At 45.0% G+C, this 26,066-nt stretch overlaps 1 protein-coding gene across 1 annotated transcript in view; it reads right to left on the bottom strand.

Annotated features, from left to right (window-relative positions):
* ATRN (attractin) overlaps positions 1 to 26,066 on the bottom strand; it is a 145,660-nt gene that overhangs the window by 8,918 nt on the left and 110,676 nt on the right. The window contains exons 26-27 of the mRNA XM_041467326.1: positions 24,922 to 25,000; positions 11,596 to 11,703 (exon numbers count right to left, since the gene is read on the bottom strand). Coding sequence (XP_041323260.1) covers positions 11,596 to 11,703; positions 24,922 to 25,000 — 187 coding nt within the window. The remainder of the gene's footprint in view (positions 1 to 11,595; positions 11,704 to 24,921; positions 25,001 to 26,066) is intronic.

The following is a 26,066-nucleotide window of genomic DNA, read 5'->3' as shown; positions in this document are numbered from 1 at the left end:
GATGGGGCTTGGAGCAGCCTGGGACAGTGGGAGCTGTCCCTGCCACGGCAGACCATGGAAAGATGACCTTTAGAGTCCCTCCCAACCCATGAGGATGGTCAGCAGCACATTCACCATCCTCCAGACAACCTGCAGAAACAGGAGGTTGGAAAATCCATCTCAGGGGTCACCCAATCCAGCCCTCCACTAACACAGGCAATTGCACATAAAAGCACAATTCTCTGCTTTAAGAGTAGTTACACTTTCAGCCTGTGCCATCACCTCTGGGAGACCTTTCCAGATCCCCTGGTCTGGATCTCACCACTCTGCCACCAGAAACTTTCTTTTAACCTCAAATCGTTCACACTTCAATCCATTCATCTGCCTCACGTTCTTCTGTGCCTTAATCCTCTCCCTGGGCTTTACCCTGTTCTGTATCTCAGCCTTCTTTTGGATCAACTGGAAGAGCAACACTCTGAATTCCTTCTCTGGACACAAGCACTGCCTCCTCCAGCTCTCCAAGAGCCCCTCTCTGCGTTGGTTCTTGAGCACCAGTGACCTGAGAGGCATTTCAGGCTCTGATAGTGCCTCTGTTGTGGTATCCAAATCACACTGAGTCTCCTGCACTTCATAAAATAGAAAGAAACAGAAGTTGTTCATTATACAGCTCTCAGTCGCAGAGCTGAAGGGACTTGGAGAGGAATTTAGCTCATCTCTCAGCCCCAGGCAAGACCCTCTCTCCTCCTCTGCCCTTTCCAGCTAATGAACCCTGAGTGTGTAGCAGAAATTCTCATTATGAGTCCCTGTGGGCACAATCTTCCCTTTCCATGGAATTTTTATTTTGGTCCTCAAGGTCACACATCTTGCTCCTCTCTGCTCTCCTGCTTCCACAGCACAGATAGCCGGGGACAGGACGTAGCCCCTGAGCCTCCCTCCTTCCATTGTCAACCTGCCAGAAAACAATCAGAATCATGGAATGTTTTGGGTTGGAAGGGACCTTAAAGTTCATCTCATGCCCTGCAGGGAGCAAGGACACCTCCCACTGTCCCAGGTGCTCCAGCCCCAGTGTCCAACCTGGCCTTGGGCACTGCCAGGGATCCAGGGGCAGCCACAGCTGCTCTGGGCACCTGTGCCAGGGCCTCACACCCTGCTAGGGAACAATTCCTGCCCAATATCCTATCCATCCCTGCCCTCTGGAAGTGGGAAGCCATTCCTTTTGTCCTGTCACTCCAGGCCTTTGTAAAATCTCTCTCCATCTTTCCTGGTGGGCCCTTCAGGCACTGAAAGGCTACAATTAGGTCAACCCAAATCCTTTTATTTTCCAGGCTGAACAATCCCAAAAAAGATGAGGGTTGGTAAAATATTGTTAATATTTCCCTATGTGGGGAACCTTATTTCTCTCAACCATGCACAGCAAGGATAATGATGCACCCAAAATCTGTCAGGCAGTTGCAAACTAATTTGGAAGGAATTAAGTACGACATCACTTTGCTGCAGCTAAGCTTCATCTTAAAACTAAAAGGGGAAAAATGGCCTATTGTCCATCAAATCCAGCTTTTCCTGAGACAAGCTGCAGTTAATAACAACAAAAACTCGCCTAAAGAATCAAGTCCTGCACATTTATTTTTGACAGCCCCAGTTCAGGCACCTGTTTTCTGAACTGTGACTCACTGTGCATCTCGTCGCTGAGCCCTGCTCGCCGGCCGGGAGACAGAGCAGGGAGGGAATGACTCAGAGCCAGCGAGGGATGAGGAATCTGGAATTGGAGCAGGGAGGTCAGCAGTGAAGGACACACTGTGCCCTCTGCAAGGCAGAACCAGTGCTGGAGCCAGGGAGCAGGTTCTGCACTCAGGGAGGGAAATGTGAGATTCCAGCCAGCAGCTTCATTGGGACCTGGACTGCAGACCTCACCCAGCGCCAGCCCTGCCCTGCCTGTCACCTGATGTGACCTAGGTAGGTGTCACCAGGACACTAAGGGTCTAAGGAGGAGCTGGCTGGCTTCATCAAGTGGAATTTTGGTGGGGAGACCTCAGAGGCTCTCAGATCTCCTTTCTGTGCCCACTCAAGTAGTTTATGAGTGCTCTTATCATAGAATTATGGAACCCCCTGAGTTGAATGGGACCCACAGGGATCACCCAGCCCAGCCCCTGGCCCTGCCCAGACCCCAACAATCCCATCCTGGCCAGCCCTGGAGCTCTGGCAGCCTCGGGGCCGTGCCCATTCCACGGGGAGCCTGGGCAGTGCCCAGCACCCTCTGGGGGAAGAACCTTTCCTGATCTCCACCTAAACCTCTCCTGACACAGCCCTGTATCCTTTTTGTTGCAAATCCAAGCCATTCTCCTGCAAGAAGATTTTGAGTGAACTTGGAAAGCAGAGATCAGATGTGAGAGATGGCTCTTAAGGGTAAACTTTAAAAAGATACATAAAATAGGTGTATTTCCAAATTTTGTAACAACCTCTATCAGATGCTTAAAAACTGCCTCTGCCAGCAACTTCCATTCAGAAGTTTTGATAAACCCATTGTTGAATTATAGAAGTGATTTTTTTTACTGAAGGCTTAATGGCACAATAAAGTAGACATTATTCAAATCTATTCAAATAAGGTGCATCTCTCAGACACTCAACACAAGAGGACTGCTTTGAGAGAGGCCTGAACAGCAGAGTCCCATCACGGGAGCAGATACAGAGGGGAGAACAAAGCCCTGGTGCTTGAGTGGGTGGGCAAAGTCCACCATCAGTGGCCATGGACAGACACCTGCAGCTGGCTGAGTCATCAGGCCCCTGCCCTGAGGCACCTCTTGTCCTCAAGGAAATATGGATAGCTGTGCCTCCAGCACACTGGAGAGACAAATTCATGGAGCTGATCACAGAACCATGGAATGGTTTCAGTTGGAAGGGACCTTAAAACTCATCTTAAAGCCATGGGCAGGGACACCTCCCACTGTCCCAGGCTGCTCCAAGCCCCAGTGTCCAGCCTGGCCTGGGACACTGCCAGGGATGCAGGGGCAGCCACAGCTGCTCTGGGAATTCCAGCCCAGCCCCTGCCCACCCTCCCAGCCAGGAATTCCTTGCCAAGATCCCCGCCCAATCTGCCCCGTGCCAGTGGGGGCCATTCCCTGTGTGCTGTCCCTGCAGGCCTTGTCCCCAGTCCCTCTGCAGCTCTCCTGGAGCCCCTCCAGGCCCTGCCAGGGGCTCTGAGCTCTGCCTGGAGCCTTCCCTTCTCCAGGGAACATTCCCAGCTCTCCAGCCTGGCTCCAGAGCAGAGGGGCTCCCGCCCTGCAGCAGCTCCGGGGCCTCCTCTGGGCTCTCTGCAGCAGCTCCACGTCCTCGTGCTGTTGGCCTCAGGGCTGGGGCAGCTCTGCAGGTGGGCTCTCACCTGAGGGGCACAGGGACAGAGTCCCCTCTCCCCTGCACTGACTAACCTGAACCCTCCCCTGCAAGGGGCTTTCCATGCTCCTCCACAGCAAAGCAACAATCAATGGACATGATGGGAAAACCCCCAGGAACTCCAAGAATCAGAAGGGTACAAATGCCAAATAAACAGCAGAAAGCCAGCCAAGCTCTCCTAGCCTGGAGCAGCCCTGCCCGGGTGGAAACAGGCAGCTCAAGGTGCTTTACAGGTGGTGACACAAGCCCCTGTCCCCAGAGGCAGTGAAAGCTGCTGTCAGCTGCTTTCCACAGATGATTTTACTGGCCCAAACCAGCACTAAAAGCCAAGTAATTCCAGTTGTTTCAGAGTTTTGATCTGTATTTAGCATGCATAAAGTGTAAAACATTATAGACATTAAAATCAATAAGAGATCAGGTGATTTCATTAGTCCAACTTCTCCAGCAGGATTTTCCACATGAACAGGGCATTTCCCAGGAATTTGTCTGGGCTATTTCTAGGGGACCCAGATGTGGAATACATCACCAGTTCCCTTGGGAGTCAATTTCACAGCCAAATACTTTCCCCAAGTAGGTTGAATTGTGTGATGCTCAACCTAAACATTTTTATTTCATCTCATTATTTCTGTTTATGCTGCTTGTACTCGAAAAATTCAAGAAGTTAATAATGTGTCACATAAAACTAATGGCCAGAACAATAAATATTCTGTATAATTTCACAAACACAGCATCAGTTTTATTTAGGTTCTGTGATACATTGCCAGCATATTGCGTTTCAAGATGTATTAAAAAAAATAACATGGAGAATTTTTTTTCCTTAACAAGAAAAGATGTTTCTATGGTTTGATCAAATAAGTCTTACATGGTTTTCAATTTCCAGGAAGAAAATTAAAATAAAGGAAAAATCTTATGGTGGTGGATGAGAAAAGGAACATTACCCAAACAGTTCAATTTTATTACTTGATTCCACTTGTTCAGGTGATTTCACTCTGTAGAAAAAGGGTCAAATTCCATTTGCAAGTTTTTAAATTGTGCCATTAAAATCTGAGTGAACATTTGCAAAACAACTTACAAGCAATTTCCTATTAAAAATAGACTATTAAGTTTTAAAAATTATATTCTCAGGGTAGTATGTGTGTCCTGAAAGATAGAGATGAATGAACTTCTAGCAATAATTCACAGTAAATGAGTTTAGATTAAAAATTTACATTTACCTTGTCCCTGATAGCTACCTTGGAATTTTAGAGGGGCTGAGGAATGAATTGACTCGGTCCCAGAACTGGGTTGCTGCATGAGAGAAACTAACAAAAATCACATTCAAACCCTGAGATGGATGTTAGAGCCTGACATGGAGAGCACAGATGTGAGCACCCGGATCTGCAGCCCACAGCCACCAGCCCCTCGAGGCTGCTCCCCCCATTCAACAACTGCTCTGTGCTGTCAGGGCTCTGTGAGTCCAGCAGCACCCGGCCACCAGCTCGGGCTGAAGGGGAGGGATCTGTGAGGTGAATTTGGGTCTCCCAGGCAGCTCCCCTGAAATGACCAAGTCTCTGTCACAGTTTGAGCCTGGCCACTCAGGGATGGTCCTCGTCCTTCTCCTTCACTTCCAGCCACACCCCAGGGAGGGATGAGTGAGGCCAAGGGGAGCAAATCTGGGACATATGTGCACGTATATGGCCAGTGGTGGGTATTTATTTTACTTTTGTACAGGTGAAGGGGCAGGACCTTTACAGCTCTTTTCAAGCACTCAGCTGGTTTTTGCACAGGAAAACAAAGTAAAAAAAAAAAACCAACAAAGTGGGACAGCTGGATGAAGATTGCAAACACAACACACAAAACAACTACTTGGCATAAATGAATGCAAATAAGTCCTTGATAATGCTGTTGAGAAGCTGCTGGTGTTATTAGTACTTCAATCACAGAGATGCTCGTTAGAGGGAAAAAATGAACTTAGAAAATCCTTCTCCTGTGGGAAACTTCATGCTCCTTCCTCTCCTTCCAGCAAATTCCTCCTTATCAGCTAAAATCAGAGTCCAACCTGCGGAAATGTTTATAGTCTTCAAACCTAAAACTAGTTAAAATCACTTATCAGCCAAATGTTCCCTAAATACAAGGCAGGCTTAACAGATATGTCTGCTGATCTCATGACAGCTCCCTTCTGAACATCTATATTCAATATTGCATCATGGGAGTAGAAAAAGTTTCCCTTAATATTTTTTTCCCTAATTTTGCAATAGCATTCAAAACAAGATACTAGGCACTTGTTTACTGGAAATAATTCATTAGGTGAAGGTTTTATCGGGTATTTTTGTTGCTGTTTTGGTAGGAGGGATCACAGCCAGCCTCTATGGAGTTCTAGTGCAGCTAATCTGCTTTACACACCTCAGCTGCCCAGGGAACGCTCCCTTCCTACCACTGGCATTCCTTCAAAGGGGATCCCACACTCTTCCACGCCCTAGAAGTGGGCCAGCATAAGAGGAATAAACACCAAATAGAAAGTACAAGCTGGGGTGTCCTCTCTGTGTATTCCTTTGTCACCTTGAGGCTCCAGGAGGGAGCCTAAAGAGTGGAAGTGGTTTTGCTGAAGACAAGAAAACAGCTACATACAGACAGCCTTGGAATTCCTCTGTGTTAACATATGGAAGAGCTCCTAGAACCAGTAATTGCCAGAAAGCCCAGAAATAAGACTTTAGAAATTAAACTGCCTTTCCAAAGGCAAGTTGAGAAACCCAGAGACTACCTTAGCCAGGTCAGGCAGAACCACACTGGCATTTCTGGTCTCAAAGGCTGCATGTGATCCATCTCCAGCAAGTGCTACAGCAGATCAGGATTATTCTGTTTATTTCTCCCCATCCCTCAATTTCATCCCCTTCCTGCAACTATTATCCTTCTGAGGACAGGAACGACTTTCAGCCTATTGGTATCATCCTTGAGAAACCCTAAGCTGCTCTGTCCCCCTCTAACACATCTTGATCAGACAAAAAGAAAGTGGTTCAAGTTGTGCCTTGGGAGATTTAGACTGGATATTAGGGAAAATTTCTTCATGGAAAGAGTTGTGAAGCATTGCACAGGCTGCCCAGGGAAATGGGCACCACCATCCATGGAAATGTTCAATAACCTTGTGGATGTGGTACTCGAAGACAGTTCAGTGGTGAACACGGTGGTGGTGCTGTGTTCATGAATGCACGTGGTGATTTAAAGGCCTTTTCCAGCCTTACCAATTCTATGATTTGACACAGCCTGATCATTTCTGCTTGACGAGGCTTTTGTGCATCACACCTCATGCCTGGCCTCCTTCCAAATGCTCCTCTTGCACAGGACCCCCAGTCTCAGCTCGCTGGAGCTGTCCTTGCCGTGCTTACACTAACCCAGCTCACTGAAGGTGAGTGGGTTGGGAGACGTCACAAAAGCTGGTCCATCAGCAAATCTGATGGACCAAAAGCAGGTCAGCAACATGTGAAGTAAAGGGGAAAGTGAGTCATCCAGAGTGACAACCAGAACAGGATAAAAGCTGTAAAAACCTTGTTCCTTGGCCTTTAGTTCTTCGCTGAACTCCAGCTGCATGAAACAGCCCAAATCAAGCTACATGTCAAAATCAACATGAATTCACCCTGTGGAAGTGCTGGAGCTGGCAGATGATTCATTTCAAATCATTCCTCACCCTGCAGCTTCCCCAAACCCTGCACTTACTACTTACACAGGACTTACTACTCATTTCTCTGCTTCTTTACTGCTGGTTGCAACTTCATTACAATATAAAAGGAACTTAACAAGGGTATCGCTGAGATGCAAAATACAAATAGACTGAAAATCTATTAATTAATCTGTGGTACCCCCTACCCACTCCCAAATCAGCCTATCACTTTAGCTCTGCACTTCACAAACAGATGGGATCTTCTGGCAGCCTTTAAACCACTCAAAAGCACTTTCTCCCATAATAAAGCAAACTAATTACTAGAATAAGATATTATTTCCCATCTATTTATCTGCTATTTTTAAGGAATCAGCTCGCTGTCTGATTCAGGATTTGCAGTGAAGCCCTCAAACAGCAGCATTAAATGCACATTGGTACAATGGTACAGAACACACTAAATGAACTTCATAAGGATTTAGATCACCAAATGCTTCTCCCTTTCCCTTTAGGAAACTAAGGATCATGGATGCAAAGATAATCAACACTTAGCACTAGCTTCACGTGCTGAATCCCTGAACACAGCACAGCAAAAACAGCTCCAGCTCTGCTCTAAAAGATTCCAAAATATTTTTTTTCCAATTTGAGGATTATTCTTTCCCAATGCAACCATTTTCTTGTTGACCCTGTATGTGCTTTGCTCAACCTCAGCACTTGCTAGGCTGTGCATGTTTTTTCCAAGGTAACTTCTTGCCTTTAGCAACTTCAAGATAGGTGGAAATCAATGTCAAAATTATGAACTTCCCAAATTCTTTTGGGAAAGCTTCTAAGCATGGCTGCAGAGGATTACAAGACTTAGATTAATCCGATAACAAGCCCTAAAAAAACCTGAGCTACAGCAATACCAGTTCAGACACTTGGATGAGTCCCAGGCACCCAAGGAAGTTAAACACACTTAGAAAAATAAATGCAATATTCGGCACGTCTGAATGCACAAAGAGCTGCAGAGAGAAGCCAACAGATTTTGTAATAACTAAGCAAATTTAGTGGTAGATTTGTGATTCGGTGGGTATTTGTTGAGTGGCAAATAAAGCAAAGCAGCTAGTTACATGTTGCCTAGCTGCAGCCTCTAATAGGAATTGCTTCCCTGCAGGTAAATCACTTTCCATTACTCCTAAGTACCCCAGGAAAACTACTAATTGAAAACAGAGTTCTAATACTGTCCAGCTGGAAAACATTAGCTTAGGATGGAACTAGCTTGACACTGGCTGCCAACTGGCTATGGACAATGGAATAGGAAATTAATCTTTTGCAGACAAGACATACCATTTTCAACTTCTCCTTTGTAACCTTCAAATCAACTCGCCATTAACCAACGGCTTTGATTCCCATGGGGAAAGAAAAGCATCACTGAATTCATGATAATGCAAGTCTGGCTTTCTTGCATTAAAATGAAGACTCCAATTTTGACATAGTGGATGGCAGCGGAAGTGGAGGGCAGATACAACATCCAGCACCACAGTAACATTTCCCTCTTTTCTTGGCTAAGAGTTAAAGAACAGCCAGACCACAAAGCAACCACAAAGAGAAGTGCAGTTGTCCAATTCTGTATTGCCCCAGCACATCTTCCTGCAGCTCCCTCCTGCCAAGAGCTTTTTCCCATGCAGGTGCAAAAGGGATGAGGAGAAAAACCCAAGCTGCTGGCTAGTGTTAAACCATAACACCTCATACATATTCAGACTGGTTTTTAATTTCTGTGTAAATTCATTTCCATGCAGAGACCAACAGGTCAGACTATCTCAGAAGCATCATTCCCCAAGTTACTTCCAACCCACAACATTCCTGAGCCTCCTCTCCTTTTGTGAAACACTCTGGCCTTTTATGACTACTTTTATTCCCTAGCAAAGTTCTCCAAGATGAGAAAAAGCTTTATAAATCCCACCAAGTCTAGTAACTCTCCTTGTCATGTAGAGACACCCTTGTTCTGCAGCCACACCTGCCAGAAGATGATGGCAGGGGTCCCTGCCCATGGCAGGTAGCTGGAACAGGATGATCTTTAAGCTTCCCCCCAACCCAAAACGTTGACTGATTTTATGGAGTTACCCATTGGCGCAACATCTCAGATGCACATTCATCTCCTCAGCTCCAGATTACTGTACAGGGTTTGTGCCATTCCAGGGATCAGACCACCTCATTTGTGCCCAAAATTGATTAAGCATGTACCTGAGTTATCAGCACAGAGGCAATTACCAGTTCCTAATGATTTCTGGGTCTAAAATAGGATATTTCTCCACAGTCTGTCTTATTATGCTTCAAACCAGCTTCTCCATCCATTCCAGAGGAACCCAAGGAGGCCAGACAAGATGAGAGCAGCAGAACAAGAGGAGGAATAACACGCTCATCAGAACTGAAGAGATCCAGAGTTTATCCTCTCTGTAGTTTGAGTGCAGACAACTTGTCAGAGATCAAAAAGTTTAGAACAGCTTTGTTCTGGCCTGATCCCACAGGAGAGGTGTTTTTAGCTACTCCCAGACAACAGAAGACGAAGGGAAGGGCCCCAGACAGACAGACTGCAACCCAAAACCACCAGCAGCCAGGCTACATCCTCCCAGATCTGCCTCCAGCCCCATGCAATATCCATATGCATCCCATGACCTTTTTGATGAGCAATGAAATAAAGGTCCAGTCTAATTTGGTGAGTGACAATCTGATTTTGCAAGGGTGGATTCCCAAGTCTTGGTGAGGTGTTAGAGGTAATGACTCCCAGCACCTGCCTCATGACAGAAAGAGGGAAATTATAAAAAATCAGAAAATCTGAGGATCTGGAGTCAAAAGAAAGTCAGTGGGGAGGAGAACCACACAGAGCATCCAAAGAGAGGTCCAGATACTCAATCACCGAATTACTGAGGACCTTTGCAAATTTTACTGTACTTCCACTATGCTCCAAACCAGGTACAAGACAGGATGAGAAGAAACAGCCTAAAGCTGCACCAGGAGAGGTTTAGACTGGAAATTAGGGAAAATGCCTTCCCAGAAAGGGCTGCCCAGCCCTGGGCAGATGCCCAGGGCAGGGGTGGAGTCCCCATCCCTGGAGGGATCTGAACACCATGTGGCTGTGGCACTTGTGTGGGCATGGGGCAGTGCTGGTCCTGGCAGGGCTGGGGGAGTGGGTGGACTCAATGGTCTTAGAGGGATTTTCAAACCTTAACTATTCTGTGATTCAATATATTGAAAGGCTGCTTCTACACAATGTCCACCCAGAACATGGTGCAGGACACCAGTCACACAGAAAAGTATTAAAACTTGCCATGACAGACTATATTTACACACAAATAAAGCAGAGCTAAAACTATACAGGCAACCTTAATGGTGGCATTTTCTGTACTTAGACCATGACTTAAAAATTATTACTGACCAAACAGAAGTTTTGGGGTCAGACCGCTTTCATGTGCTTTACAATGATTAAAATCCATGGGGCACAGAAAAGTATTAAAACTTGCCTTCTTTTTTGGTTTTTTTTTTGGATTTTTTTTTTTTGGGGGGTTTTTTTTGGTTTTTTTTTTTTTAGTTTTTGGTTTTGTTGGTTTTTTTTTTTTTTTAAGAACTAGCTCTCTTGTTATAGTAAGGGAGTGTGAGAAACTTAGTACCTGGACTAATCATACTAATCATAGAATGTCAGAAAGGCTTGGGTGGGAAGGGACCTCAAAGCCCACGTAGCCCCATCCCCTGCCATGGCAGGGACACCTCCCACTGTCCCAGCTGCTCCAGCCCCAGTGTCCAGCCTGGCCTGGGCACTGCCAGGGATCCAGGGGCAGCCACAGCTGCTCTGGGCACCTGTGCCAGGGCCTCACACCCTCACAGGGAAGGATTTCTTCCCAACATCTAATCCACATCTGCCCTTCTTAACCTTAAAGCCTAATGAGAAAAACTTCCAAAAAACTTCAGTCTAAATAGAACAAAACAATCCAGATGCCTTAGATGAGAAAGAAAAACAATCAGTGTTTTCAGGTTCTTAACTTTTTCTTTTTGTATAAAAGTCTGTGCTGGTCAAAGCACCACATCAAAAAGACCTTTGAATTAATTCATCACTCTTAAATAGCTTTCACTAAAAATTCAACATGTTGTGTGTAAGAATGTGCCAGCCTGGTGTATGACCATGATTTCTTCAAGCTCCTATTTGCTAATCACAAGATATACTGGAATATGTATTTGTAATCAGAAATATGTTAACGTTATCCAGCACACAGACATGATTATATTCACACTTGTCTTGAGATATCACAGGGAAGGGTTTCTATTTGCAGCACCTACTATTATTTCCAGCCCAGTGTTCTCTGATGTAAAGCTGGAATTCTTCTCTATTTCAAATCATAAAAACTAACAAGGCAAATCCAACATCAGTATACATTAATCTGAACCAGCCCAAGAGTTATAAGTGAATATCTGAAGGGATAAAAGCAAATTAAAATGGTTCCTGTTGGACCTCCTGGACTCACAGTTTCTTGCAGGTATATACAAAAATGAGAGGATTTGGGATTGCTGTGTAAAACATCCCTGGTTAATTGTGGTGAGGACCATCCCAAAGCTTCAGCTCTCACCTTTATGCTTCCCCCGATGAGATCTGGTGGCTCTTCATCTGTTTCTAAGGCAACGTTGATGGAGGCGAAGGGGCGACTCGCCATCTGTTGCATCTCACGTAGTAGTTGCTAATTTATTAAACAGAAAAATATTATCATCATATTGTTCCAACACAAAGATGAAAGACAAATGTATCTAAAATGTTTTGCCCAATACAAAGGGACATTAATGAATATGGAAAAATAACCTCCAGGGGCTTGAATGGCCTGAAGAATACAGATAATGGTAAATATTCACATTACTACAATTTAACAAGTTATTGGAAGTAAAGCTGAATGCACAATGTGAGCCTGACATGTCTGAGAAGGAAAACTATCTGACTGAGTCTCCATAAAGCAGTGATTTACTTTTTAAGCTGTTGTTTGTCATCACCTGTCTGATTCCCATTCCATAGGATTTGTGGGAATCATTTTAAAATTAAACTAGCAGCAGTATGTAACTACTGTAAGAATGAAGTTGCTATTTTTTATAACAGCACCAGCAAAACACTGTCAGGTTTCTATTGAATATTCCCTTTTTTTATTGTTTCCTTGCTGAATACAGAAAATGGCAAACATGTCCTTACTGCAACATGTTTTATTAAAATAAAAAACCTTTTCCTGGGCAAATCCCCACAACACCTCATGACACAACACATCTCTTTATTGTGCTCTTAAGCACTTCCAAGCATTTCGATGCAGTTTCCCCTTTTTTAACACACAGAAGCCAGATACTTTCTACACAGCTGGGCTGGAAACAGCATGTCAGTTTTAGCTGAGCTGTGGACACACTTCTTTTTGGCTCCAGTGACTAATCTCTGATAGTGACAACACAGCCTGACAGGGGAGGCAGAAGCCAGAATTCCATGAGGCAAGGGGTCCAATGGGACTCAATGTCTCTGCTGAATAACGGAAGAGGCAAACACTTTGTGCAGCATGAGAAAACCCAGTGCTCTTAACCTTAAATGCAGAAACTGCCCAATGCTCTCACACAGATTTACACATTTACCATCACTACTTATTACAGTAATACCAGTTATCCTCTATTTTTCAGCTGGACTGAGGCACCACCAAATGCTCTCTAGAACTCCCACCATTTGCCACCTGAATTTTCCCATTAATTCTGGGCAATCTGACACTCCAAGCCCAAACTGATCATTTAGAGCACTCAAAAACCCCATAGAAAACCCCACAAAATGCATTGTGCCCCAATACCCCCATGCAGCACAGAAGAGGGTGAAAGAAAGGTGCTGTTATCCAGCAACATTGCTGGGAACTGATTCCCAGAATCACCCAGTCCCAGAATGGTTTGGATTGGAAGGGCCCTTAGGGACCAGCCAGTGCCACCCCCTTGCTGGGCTCAGGCCGGGCCTGTGGCTCTGAGGCCATTGCTGGGCCTGGAGCAGAGCCTGGGCCTGCCCTGACCTCTGGGACAGACTGGGACAGACAGACTGGGACAGACGGACTGGGACAGACGGACTGGGACAGACGGGGACTCCCAGGGACAGCCAGGGCTGAGGCCCCTCTCAGCCGGGGCTCCTCTCCAGCTGAGCAGCCCCAGCTCCCTCAGCCTTTCCTGGGCACAGGGATGCTCCAAGGCCCTGCTCCAGGACATCCATGTCCTCCCTCCCGTGCTAAGGATCCAGAGCTGGACACAGCACTCCAGAGGTGCCTCCAGGGCTGGGCACAGGGGCAGGATCCCCCCTGCCCTGCTGGCGCTGCTCCTCCTGCTGACCCCAGGATCCCCGTGGCTCCTTGGCCCCCAGGGACAGCTGTCTGTCCACCAGGACCTGCTGGCTGCTCCTCCCCAGACGCAGGACCCTGCATTTGTCCCTGTGGGATTTCAGCAGGCTCCTCTCTGCCCATCTCTCTGTTGAGGTCCATTTGAAGGGCAGCACAGATCCCCTGGGGCTCCTGCCACCTCTGTGTCACTGCAAACTGCCCAGGAGCCACCCACCCCTCACCCAAATCACTGATGAACCAAACAGCACTGGGCCCAGTACAGAGCCTTGGGGGACACCACTAGAGACAGGCCTCCAACTAGACCCTATGCCACTCATTGCCACTCTCTGGGAACCTTCTATGGTCTTTGCTTTGCCAAATCACCTATAATTCTGAGACTCTTTCATGGCAGAGGACTGTCTCTGTAACTTGGGGGTGCAGGCAGGGCATGATGAGGTCATTGTAGATAAGCTTGGGGGGGGTGTATGAGCTTCTATGGCTCTCAGTCTAGCTAAAAAAAACTGTAAAATTTTACTGCCATAAAAGGCATGTGGTAAAGTTTTCCTTAATTTTTGAAAGAAAAAAAAAAGAAAGGGGAAAAAAAAAGGCATTTTGAGCAGATTGTAGATACTGTCACGAAGCAAAAACCCAACAAATCCACACAAATGGAGTGTTCGTAAGCAAACTTGTGTGTAACTCACACTTGGGAAAAAGGACACGAGGAGTGTTCGGGTATTTAAAGCACACCAGCAGATTGCAGACGAAAGCAAGTGTGAAACAGATTGCTGGGTTGTTGTTCCTGTAATTGTCCCCTTCAGCTATTGCAAAGTGCTTTGTTTAATGGCTATAAAATCAATGAACAAGCTGTCCTGATGAAGATGTCCAAGAGACTGACGAACTAAAAGCTATTAGTTCTTCAAAGGAAGTTATTTTACTAAAGAAAATGTGCAATTTGGCAACATGACTCCTACTGAAGTCAAAAGTAGCTCTGAGAATATAGAATCACTGGATGGTTTGGAATGGAAGGGATCTCAAAGATTATCCAGTTCTACCCCCTGCCACAGACATAGACACCTTCCCCTATCCCAGGCTGCCCCAAGCTCCATCCAGGATGGCCCTGAACGATTTCAGGGATGGCAAGGAAACAGCCCCTCTGGGCACCCTGTGCCAGGGCCTCACACCCTGCCAGGGAACAATTCCTAATTCCCAAGATCCCATCCACCCCTGCCCCCTGGCAGTGGGAGCCATTCCCTGTGTGCTGTCCCTGCAGGCCTTGTCCCCAGTCCCTCTGCAGCTCTCCTGGAGCCCCTGCAGGCCCTGCCAGGGGCTCTGAGCTCTGCCTGGAGCCTTCCCTTCTCCAGGGAACATTCCCAGCTCTCCAGCCTGGCTCCAGAGCAGAGGGGCTCCAGCCCTGCAGCAGCTCCGGGGCCTCCTCTGGGCTCTCTGCAGCAGCTCCACGTCCTCGTGCTGTTGGCCCCAGGGCTGGGGCAGCTCTGCAGGTGGGCTCTCACCTGAGCATAAAAATGCCCAAACCAGATGAAGTCACCAGTCCAGGATGCAACCAAAGCAGCAAATGCCTAAGGGAACATCCTTTTCCTATCATCAGCTTCTGGTGTAGCACAAGTCATGTTACAAAGTTCCCCCTAAAAATTAAGAACTAATTTAAGAAGCAATTGTTCTATAACTTTAATGTCATGGTTTACCCCAAGGCTTGCACCATGCCTGTTTAACCCAGACATATATCAATCCTTCAATATTTGTTTGGTTTGTCAAAATTTTTAATTAAAAGATTTTATGATGCTTTAAGGGAGAAAATGTGACTTTTCCCCAGTCAAGAGGCTGAGCATGGCTTTACAACAGCTGTTAACACCTAGATACTCCAGAACCTACCTTTCCCTCATTCCTAATGATGGGCCTTCTGAGATTTCAAATAATGAACCTCAATACTCTTTCAAGCAAACTGTGGTTTTCCAGATAACACGATTAATAGGACAACCTGGGAATATTTTAAATCAGTTAGGCCCAAAGAGGATTTTAAAGGCAAAGTGTTTGACAGCCTTACAAAGAAATCACATCAAAAAGCCCGTCCTGGAATACACCTCTGGCCTTTAATATTTATGTAACTGCAATCTGTGAGAATGTGCACACCTTTCATTTGCATTGAGTGTGATTTTTTTCCATACTGCACAATTATGGAATGGTTTGGGTTGGAAGACACCTTAAAGACCATCTTGTTCTATCTTGCTTTCTACAAGGACCCCTTTGGAGGTTTTCTCCCACATTTGCCCTAAACCAGGACAACCCTCCACTAGACCAGGCTGCTCCAAGGCCAGTCCAACCCAGCCTGGAACCCTTCAAATAAAGTGATTCCTACCAGGAATATTTTTAATTCACACACATTGAGTAATGGACAATCTAAAATGAAGACTGTGTTACTGATGGGAGAAAAACCTCCCAAGGAAGTGAGGAAAGCCTTGCCAGGCAGTAGTGCAGGCTCTCTCAGAGAAGACAAACTGCCATTCAGGTTACCAGGTTAATTGACTAATATAACCTACGCTGTGTTTTCTGACAGGAAAAGCCTGGACATTTTATTCCCACCATAAAGCAGCCACGAGGCTCAGTATAACCATCCTGCTTACATCCATCTCAGCAACTGCCCCTGCAGAGACTGCTTCATGAGCATAGGGCCCCAGGCAGCTTTGGGGATGGGGCTCTGGTATTTTCAGCCATGAAATAACAGTGATTTTTCCAGAAGAAAGTCACATATCCTGGATTTTATTTGCTCCTTATGAAGAAAGGCCTTAAAAATAAGCCTATCAAAACAGTGATCTAGAATTCGTAAGGAATTCCAGTATCTACATGAGCAATTTGTCTCAATTTTTTTTTTTTTTTAAAGAAGGAAAACACACCAGGAAGGAAAACAGTAGGAACTCAAGGAGGACACTAGTGAAGTACTGGCACAGGTGCCCGAGCAGCTGTGGCTGCCCCTGGATCCCTGGCAGTGCCCAGGCCAGGCTGGACACTGGGGCTGGAGCAGCCTGGGACAGTGGGAGGTGTCCCTGCCAGGGCAGGTGGGGGAACAAAATGAGCATTAAGGTCCCTTACAAGCCAAGCCATTCTGTGATTCTAAACCCATGGGTCTGTTAAGTGAGCAGTGGGCATCAAAGAGCTTTCATTTTAATGGACAGTAAAAGCAAGCAGGATTCTGCAGGAAGGGGAGGAAATTCCAGCAGACAGGATGTATTCAAGCCAGGCAGCCTGAATGTCTGCTGGTGTGTCTGGTACCATTGCAGAAGACCACAGTCGAAGGAGGTGAACTTCAACAAGGGGAGCCAGACAAGAGCAATGGTCTGATCAACAGTGGGTTTTGCCCCAGGAAATCTGTAGCTCTAATTTTTCAAGGTATTTCTGAAACTCAGAACCCACTGATTTTTAGAAGTACAGCTACTCTGAGAATTCTGGACATATATTTGGTTTGAGAAGAACATTTGTTTTTGTTAAAGACATTCACAGAGCAAGCTTCACGTTCCTTTACTTTGACAGTCACAGAATCATTAAGGCTGGAAAACCCTCTAAGACCATTGAGTCCAACCACTAATGCAGCACTGCCAAGGCCACCACTAACCCACGTCCCCAAGTGTCACATCTGCATGGCTTTTAAACCCCTCCAGGAATGCACAGCTGGATCAGGACTGGAAAGCCCTTTCTGTGAAAACCATTTCCTTATATCCACCCTAAACCTCTCCTTGGTACAGCTTGAGGCCATTTCCTCTCATCCTGATGAGACAAATACTACTAGAAGTCATCCTTGAAAATTCATAATGGCAAGCTTCAAGGCTGCAGTAAATTTTAGATAGTGCCTCAAAGCTACAGTTATGACCAAGGCCCTGCTGAACTGGGCCTCTGATCCTGGAGTTCTGTACCACCATGGAAAACATCAAGCTACACTCTGTCATGAACAAGCAAAATCATGCACTGTGTTCTCCATGCTGTCCACAGCCAATTTTAAAACCCAGGAGACCCCAAAATCAGCTGTGTGTTCTGAGCTACACCTTGCCAGTATCGCACAAAGTCCCAGCTCTGGTGTCACAGCAAGAGCAAAAGATAAGGAAGATGGAACTGATTAGAGGGAGAGAACACCTATGAGTAAAGGCTGAGTTAGTTGAGGTTGTTCAGACTGGTATTTTGAGCTTATTCCTGCAAATCCTTTTGCTTCAAGGGCTCCATTTGAATTCAGCAGGCTGCATGTCCCATTTATGCACAAATAACCATTCCCGTATGCACATAAACTATCAACACCCTATTTTCAGGCATGATTAACTCAGCTGGGAAAACATGTCCCAGAACCCGCCTGTAATGACATCTCCCAAAACTGCAGCTTGCAGGCTGCTGACAATCAGTGTGGGAAGGGGACACCACCCTCACGGCATTCCCAAGGACCTACGGAGAAGGTTCCAGCCCTGGTGGCAGCTTGATGGCTCTGCACGTCTGCAGGGCCAGCTCCAACAGGTGCTAAGTCCCCATGGAATCATGGGCTGGTTCAGGTTGGAAGAGACCATAAAAACCATCTAATCTCACCCCCTGCCATGGCAGGGACACCTCCCACTGTCCCAGCTGCTCCAGCCCCAGTGTCCAGCCTGGCCTTGGGCACTGCCAGGGATCCAGGGGCAGCCACAGCTGCTCTGGGAATTCCAGCCCAGCCCCTGCCCACCCTCCCAGCCAGGAATTCCTTGCCAAGATCCCAGCCCAATCTGCCCTTTGCCAGTGGGAGCCATTCCCTGTGTGCTGTCCCTGCAGGCCTTGTCCCCAGTCCCTCTGCAGCTCTCCTGGAGCCCCTCCAGGCCCTGCCAGGGGCTCTGAGCTCTGCCTGGAGCCTTCCCTTCTCCAGGGAACATTCCCAGCTCTCCAGCCTGGCTCCATGGAATCCCTGTACAATACTTGGAAGTAACATATAGATTATGCTGTAGGAATATTTGCTTTATGTCATCATAACTTGGTGACCTTGGGGGAAAGGGAGTTACCTTCCAAAATAAAAATTGGCATCAGCAAAAAATAAACATACAAGCCATAAATATTCCATGAAGACGAGCCACAAATGTCTCAGAACTAAGTGATTTAAAGTATTTAACTACAATTACACTAACTACCATATAAGTCAACAAACAAACAATTTTCTCTGACGCTTTCATCATCACTGAAAATTAAGTTTTTAAGCCCCTAGAGCAGTGCACATATTAATGTTAGCTAATTAGTTTTGTAACTGACTTTGCAGGCTATGTTGAAAGAGAGAGGAGGAGAGAATTAATGTTCAAATCCTTCTCAACAGGCATTTCCACACTTCAAAACTATAACAAACCACAAAGCAAAGCTGCTGGGAAGTTGCCTCATGCTGAAATTACAGAAGATATTTAATTCAGGGCTGATTAAGATAAGCAAGCTATTCATCATAATCATGCCCAGTAGGAGGGCATAGAAATCCTGACCTTTAACAAGAAAAATGAGATCATTTTTAAAAGACCAGAAGGATCTAGTCCATGCAGACTAAAATATACACCAATACCTGATAATTACACAATAGCACAGTGAAGCTTTGATTGAGTAGAGCTCTTCTGGAATAATTACACAATCTCCCCCTGATTTTTCCAAATAACTAAATTAGATACCTGTATAGCTGATGCCTACCATCAGAAAGAGACCATGGAATCTGAAACGAGAACAGCTTCAATACACCAGTAGTGGGCTTTTTTTTAAAATAAGGCTGAACTCTCCTAGAGCTGGGCTTGATAGAATCATAAAATTATGGTGTGGTTTGGGTTGGAAGGGACCTAGAAGCCCATCCAGTTCCACCCCCCCACCAAACAGAAGGTTTGACCCCATGGGTTGGTATCCCAAGCATGATACTCGAGCTTCATCTTATTTGATACTCCAGCTTCATCTTTGCTCAAGCTCCCACCAGTTCTTCTACAGGATATAAAACCAACTGAATTCTCTAGCACCAACTCCCCTGAGGACACTGTCACAGAGCTCCATGGCCTGCCAACGCCACATCTGTGGCTGCCAGCCCCATCTGATGGTGTCCTGCACAGGGAGGTTAGGGATCCAGCTGGTCAGCTGGAACTGGCCATCTGCAAGTTCCCCCGAGAGGAGCTGCACTGGGCACACAAGTGACAGGAGCATTATCAAACAAAACCAGACCACCAATTTCTCCCCGGGCAGGAATCTCTTGTCAGCACTAATATTTTGGGATGCTTTTCCTCTTCAGGGCATCTCTTATTTCTGCTGCAATTTCCTTCAGTTGGTGACCAAAGCCACATGGATCGCTGCAGAGCACACAGTGTTTGTATTTCGGAAAAAGCCTCCTGGCACTATGAGCTGGTTCCCATTCATGGATTTTAAATTTAGGGAGAGCGGAAAGTTACGATTATTTGATCTGACCCCCTGCCTAGCACGAGTCACTGAATTGCACCATGTGATTGACCTAGAAAAGGTCCTTCCAAAAGCACTGATTCTGAGAGCCATGTTTCTAAAAATATAAACTATTGGCATTGCCACTCTCTCCATTTAAAACAGGAGAAAAACTGAACAGTTGTTGACTTTTTTACCCCCAGTTGCAAACATTGGGTGTTACAGACTGGTTTGGTTTGGAAAGGACCTAAAGTTCATCCAGCTCCAATTCCTTGCCATGGGCAGGGACACACTGTTTAAATTTTTGGCTGAACCTTTAGAAGATCCTCATCCCATCATGAATCTTCTATGATTCTAATAAGCCTTCTATCAAACTTTAAAAATTCTCTACAACTCCATTTCCATATGATTTCTTTCTGCAGCCACTGATTTTCATCACCAAACCTCAATATGTTTTTCCTTGGAGAAAATGAGGAATTTATGATGCTTTAAACTCTTGCTTATCTTCCAGATAACAAATTAACCTTGCAGTGTTGTTCTCCACCATCTGCAACACCCAAAACATTGCTGAAAGTAGTGTGGACATTGTACTCCAATAACTGGTTACACCTAATAGTAACACTGAGTTCTTATTTTACTACTCATAAATGCAGGAAATGGAAATTTACATACAGCTTTTAAAACACCACAGCCACCATTACTTCAGTCTATTGTCCTGGGAACAGCTATTCTGGGAAGTAAACCCACCTTCACTGCATAAAAAAAAGATATCCAGGTTCATGTTTCCCACCGTAATGAGAGAAATTATTGTGCTTACCACATGACTCGACCTCCTCAGTCACCTGCTGGCTGTGATTTCTCATTCCTCCAATTCTTGTTTTCCCTACAAACCACCTCAAACCCAAGCTTAATATTTTCTTTTTGCTGTCAGACACCAAATAGTGCTGTCAGTGCTATGGAACAAGAAGATCTATGTGGCAAATGACTGCTGGGAGCTTGAAGAATGCACCAGTAAACCCTCCAAAGCACCTGGGCCTGCCCAAATCTAGAGAAATTTGTTGTCAGACCTGTTAATATTTCTGCATAACTTTGACACCAAATCCTTTGGAGCAGATCCTGGTCCAGAACACCACTGAAGACTCTAAACGATGAAGATCCTGAATTACAGTTAGTTGAAAATATTCCAAATCGAAAGCTTTTCTTTGACCAAGAATGCCCTTAATCACATTCCAAGAGAGCAGATCTAAGAGATGAATGAAATGCTAAGGGATAAGAGCAGGAAGGGGAAGAAAAGGAGGGCAATAAATAACACACAGCACAGATCCCTTGGAACATCTTTGCTGTAAAAACCACAGGAATCTGCTTGACTACATGGTATTCTGTGTGCATGGATGCTACAGCAGAGGATGCCAGTGGAAACTGAAGCATGACTAAGTTCTGAATACACTTGGGAGGGAAAAAAATTCCAGCAAGGAGGTTGAGACAGAGAAGGGTAATTCCTGCAGCAAATCAATACACAAACCCCCTCCTGAATAAATGGGTGACTTGCAGAGTAAAAATATTCAGTCTTATATAGCCTTGGCAAGAAAGGAGGCAAAATACAGATCATTTTATTAAGGGTGAAATGGAGCTCTAGGCAGCCAAATTTAGTTTTCTCTGTAAGTGCTTGCTATTGATACTCCCTCCACATTCCAAAGAGGCACAGGGAGTGATCCAGCTGACCCTCCCCACCCTGGGTCAGCCACAGTCCCTTTGCTGGGAGGGAGCTATTCCTTGCTCCCAGTGAAGGAAACAAAGAAAACTGAGGGTGAGGAGGACTTGGATGCAAAAACAGAACAACGGGACAGAAAATTCCTGACAGCAGATGAGCATATTGAAATTCTAACATCATGCTCATACTTTGTGCATTGTTCTCTATTACCACTGTAATTCCTTTAACATGTCATTTCCTACAGACAAGACAGAGAGGTTTCCTATCCCTATATCTTGATGTCATTCACCTCATTCTAAGCCTCCTATAAAAGCTGCCTTTTTATTTCTATTTTCCCTTTTTAAGATGTCTGAAGATACTCAAACATGGGGCTCAATGGCAAGGGAATAAACACACAGTTTACAATTCCATCTCCTGAATGCCTGATATGACACAAATCATTCCCATTTTTACTGCAGGTCAAGTTTTACACTTTGCAAGGCCTGAACTTCAGCTCAGTGTTCCAAACTCATTTTCCTACAAGCCCATATTTGCTGCACTGTGTCTGCACACCGCACAGACCCTTCAGCCTGGAGGTTGAGAAGCACTGACACAGACACCTGCAAGCGGCTGGGCAGAGGTTTAGCTGAACTACAGAAAAGAAAAGTCAGGAGAATCTTGTGTGTTCTACAAGATCCTGATGGAGACTTTGGATTTGTAGCATGCTGCCTTCTCCGTAAGGAGCAAAGCAAACTTGGTTTCAACTAAATGATGCTGCTGTGTTCCATTCCCCAGCCACACCAAGCACAGCTGTCTGCCCTCTCCCAGCACATTTCCCAAGCAATCCTGCCTGTGTAATTTTGACCACTAAACCTGTCAGCACACTCCCTTCCTGCCCTACAGGTATCTCAGAATAAACCTCAGCCATCAGCTTTTCACTCAGCATAAGGATTTAGGCACTTGCAGTGTTCCTGCTGGAAGCAGAAGGGATGGACAGCTGGGAATTACCTGCACATTGCATCATATCTTACTGGCCTCTGGGCCAAAATCAGAGAGCAAGCACAGAGTTACTACACACATGGGAAGTTACTACAGAGTCACTACAGACATGAGAAACAGGTGATTGTAACTTGACTACTGCAAAAAACACAGCCCAAAGCAGACAAAGATTTCCTTCAGGGCTGCAGCATTTTGTGGAATCACAGAACACTTTGGGTTGGAAGGGACCTTGAAGATCTAGTTCTAACCCCTGCCATGGGCCGGGACACCTTCCACTATCCCAGGGTGCTCCGAGCCCTGTCCAGCCTGGCCTGAGGCACTGCCAGGGATCCAGGGCCATTGATCATTATTTAAAATACTAAAGAGACCTTTGCTTGGGTTTATCAAGAATCAGTAAAAAACACCTCCACCTTCAAGCTATAAAATCATCTTAGATAACAAATTCTTGGGTGGATTTTTGCTCCTGGAGAAAGTGTATTAATATATGTAATGATGGCACAACAAAGATTTTAAACTGTTTTAACAGAAAATGAATGGAACAGCAGAGATACATGAATTAACAAGATAGTGTCACTAGATAAAAAGAGAGCAAGACAAATAACAGTAAAAGACAGGAATGTGCCTGGAAAACACCACCCTGATGAACTGCCTGTCAAACAGCCACACATGTAGATTGAATTTAGACTGAAACATGCCAATATGTTGCCAGTACTCCAGGGCTGTTTTTTTGTTTTTTTTTAATTCCTTAAAACATGTATCAGACTGTAACTTAATTTATAGAGACATTTCTCACTTAGGCCACCACTCAAATACTTTAACTCCAAAGCACAGTATTTACTTCTTCGTCTATGTTCCTTATACATTCCTAGATAACATTTAACCCCAGGAGCCACAGGGGATGTTATGCTGACTCCAGCTTAGTTTCTTGCCAAGAAAGCAAGCAGGAAAAAAACAGCTGCCCTGGTAAAAATTTATCTACCTTCAGAGAATATGGAAAACCACAAAGACTTCCATTATTTCCAAGATTAAGGGTTATCTGTTTGAAAAGCAATGATTATATTCTGCAGTGAGTTCACCACTAAGAGCAGAAACATCTGAAGCAGAAAGAGGAAGAAGAGTTATCAGACATCATCCTGCTTTATTACCAGAGAGGAGCTCCTCATATGGAATAAATTCATATTATTCACACCACTGCACTGCAAAGTACAACCAGCTACAGATTTCTGAAGATATGCAGGAAACAGGGACTTGCAAAGAATTCCAACACCGTAAAAATTAATCCCCCAAATCCTTTTGATCAACTACACGGGAACAAACCACTCTTGAATACAACGGTGACACGGGTGGGTCTGCAGCTGCCTAGAGCTTCATCCCAGCAGGACAGCTGGGAGGAAAACCCAGAGGAATGGGCAAATCTCGCCTGAAAATCCCAAAGCAGGGGAGAAACACGCCATTCCTTAGGGAATCTGGCCTCAGGTGATGACACATAGATAACTATACACAGAAAGTGCACGTGGACTCGCTCGAATGATGTGTGGCTTCTCTCATTTTGCAAAGAAATAAACAGATTAACACATGACAAAGCTCCTAAAAATAATTTTAAGTGCAGCCCAGCCCAGCCTGTAATAGCTGCATGTTCCATGCCCCTAGCACACCAAGAAAACCAGATGGGTGTGTGGGCAGCTGCTTGTGGCACCCAGGACTGCCCTACAAACACAACTGCTGTATGTGGGCATTTGTGCCGAAAAATGAGGACTGAGGACATGCTCTTTGTGCCACAGCAATTGGCCACCTCACCTTGGTCACCCTGAGTGCTTTGGGTGCAACAGGAAATCAGGTTCCACTGAGAAGCAAGAAAAGAAGGTAGTGAACAAAAATAAACCAGGGATAAACAAGGAGGAACCAGATTTTGGGCTGTAAAACACTAAGTTATTTACGTGATGCAAACACAAAAAGTTGTGCAGCTCATTTGGACCATGGGGAGGTGAAGGCAAAAAAACTTTGGCTCTAAAATTCACATTTTTAAGGAGTAAGCTACTGGGTGGCTTCCCCACCTTTTTCTTATGCTCCTAATATTTCAGGGGGAAAAAAACCAACCACCCAAAATATTTGAATAAGATTTTATTTGAAAATGGGGATTTGACTTCTTTTTTTAATGTATTACACAAGAGCTAATGTTTCTATTTTCTATTTTGAAACAGATATAAAAAATCTCCTGATTTATGTGGTTTGGTACTTATGCTGTCTAGAAACAGAAGATTCACCCCTATTTTTTTAGTGCTTCACAGAAACTGCAGCATCAGGATACTAAAATAACATAATTTATCACTGAAACTGTAATCAAAAATACGCTAAAGGCCTAAACAGCAGCATTAACTGAATTAGTTTAGCCTTCAATTTAAGGTTAATGTGATGCATATGTGAATAAAAATGCATCTAGAGAGAACAACTATTAAAAAGTTATTTAAGGAACAACACTTTATCCCTCTTACCTCTCTCCGTCGTGATGCCCAGCAACTTTGTTTAATCTTCCAAACCACAGCTGCCACCAGGAGCAATGACAGGAAACAACTGGAAAGGAAAGGGAAAAAAAAAAAGAAAATAATATTTTATTGCTCTTGCTCTTAACACACTGGCAGCTGAAAAACTCTAGGAAATGGAAAGTTAAATGAAAAGTTGGTATATTAGAGATACACTGAAGAAAGATAATCCAGCACAGTTCAGTGCTTCTGATACCCAGTGAGGAATGACACACTTATTTTCATTATTTATATTGTTGTTTCAAAGTTTCTTATCTGACTTCCCTAAATGACAGTAAGGCTGAAAGATTTAATCAGATTTAAAAAGCCACTATTGCCTACCTCTGGTGATATTTTAAGTGAGAGAATAACCCCCAAAAAGAAAAGCCTTGAAAGAAGTAGAGAAAATTGATTATTATTTCCTTTCCAAATTACAAAAATAAGATACAATGTAGAGCAGGCAGGCTGTTGCAGAGCTACAGGCATTTCTTGATTTCTCCAAATCTCTATTGGTTTTCTTCATCAAAAGGAGGGGAAAAGTATGAATGGATATATCCATTTCTGGGGAAAATGCAGGGAAGCAGATATAATAAAAAAGAGTAGTAACAATAATAATAATTACTATTATTATTATTACAATAATAACAGTCTGTATTGACAGATATGATCTTATCACACTGAATGCCTAATGAGCAACTTCAAGGCACACAAGCCAAGATTAAAATCTGAGCGCCTGTGGAAGCCTCCTTCTCCAGGACTGCACTGATGGGTTACAGAAAACACCTCCAAAGCCCTCCCCACCTTCCAGCGTGTACTGAAAGACGGGATAAAGGAAACCTTCCACGGAAGGAAGATCAATCAGAACAGGTGACTTATGTGCTCAGCTGCAGCATTCACAGGGCTTTCTCTCCAAGAGAGAACTTGCTCAGCACTGTAGGGATGTTCTCACACTGCACCCTGCCAGGAGGGGACAGCCGGGGGTCGGGCTCTGCTCCAGGGAACAGGGACAGGAGCAGAGGGAACGGCCTCAGGGGAGCCTCAGGGTGGGCACTGGGAAATTCCTTCATGGGAAGGGTGGTCAGGCCTTGGAACTGCCCAGGGCATGGTGAAGTCCCCAT

This window comes from Pyrgilauda ruficollis, unplaced genomic scaffold (genome assembly GCF_017590135.1).
Source record: "Pyrgilauda ruficollis isolate IOZ18807 unplaced genomic scaffold, ASM1759013v1 scaffold206, whole genome shotgun sequence".
In the NCBI taxonomy this organism is placed as follows: Eukaryota; Metazoa; Chordata; class Aves; order Passeriformes; family Passeridae; genus Pyrgilauda; species Pyrgilauda ruficollis.
The sequence above is the reverse complement of the archived record's forward strand: the minus strand, read 5'-3'. Positions and strand labels throughout refer to the sequence as shown.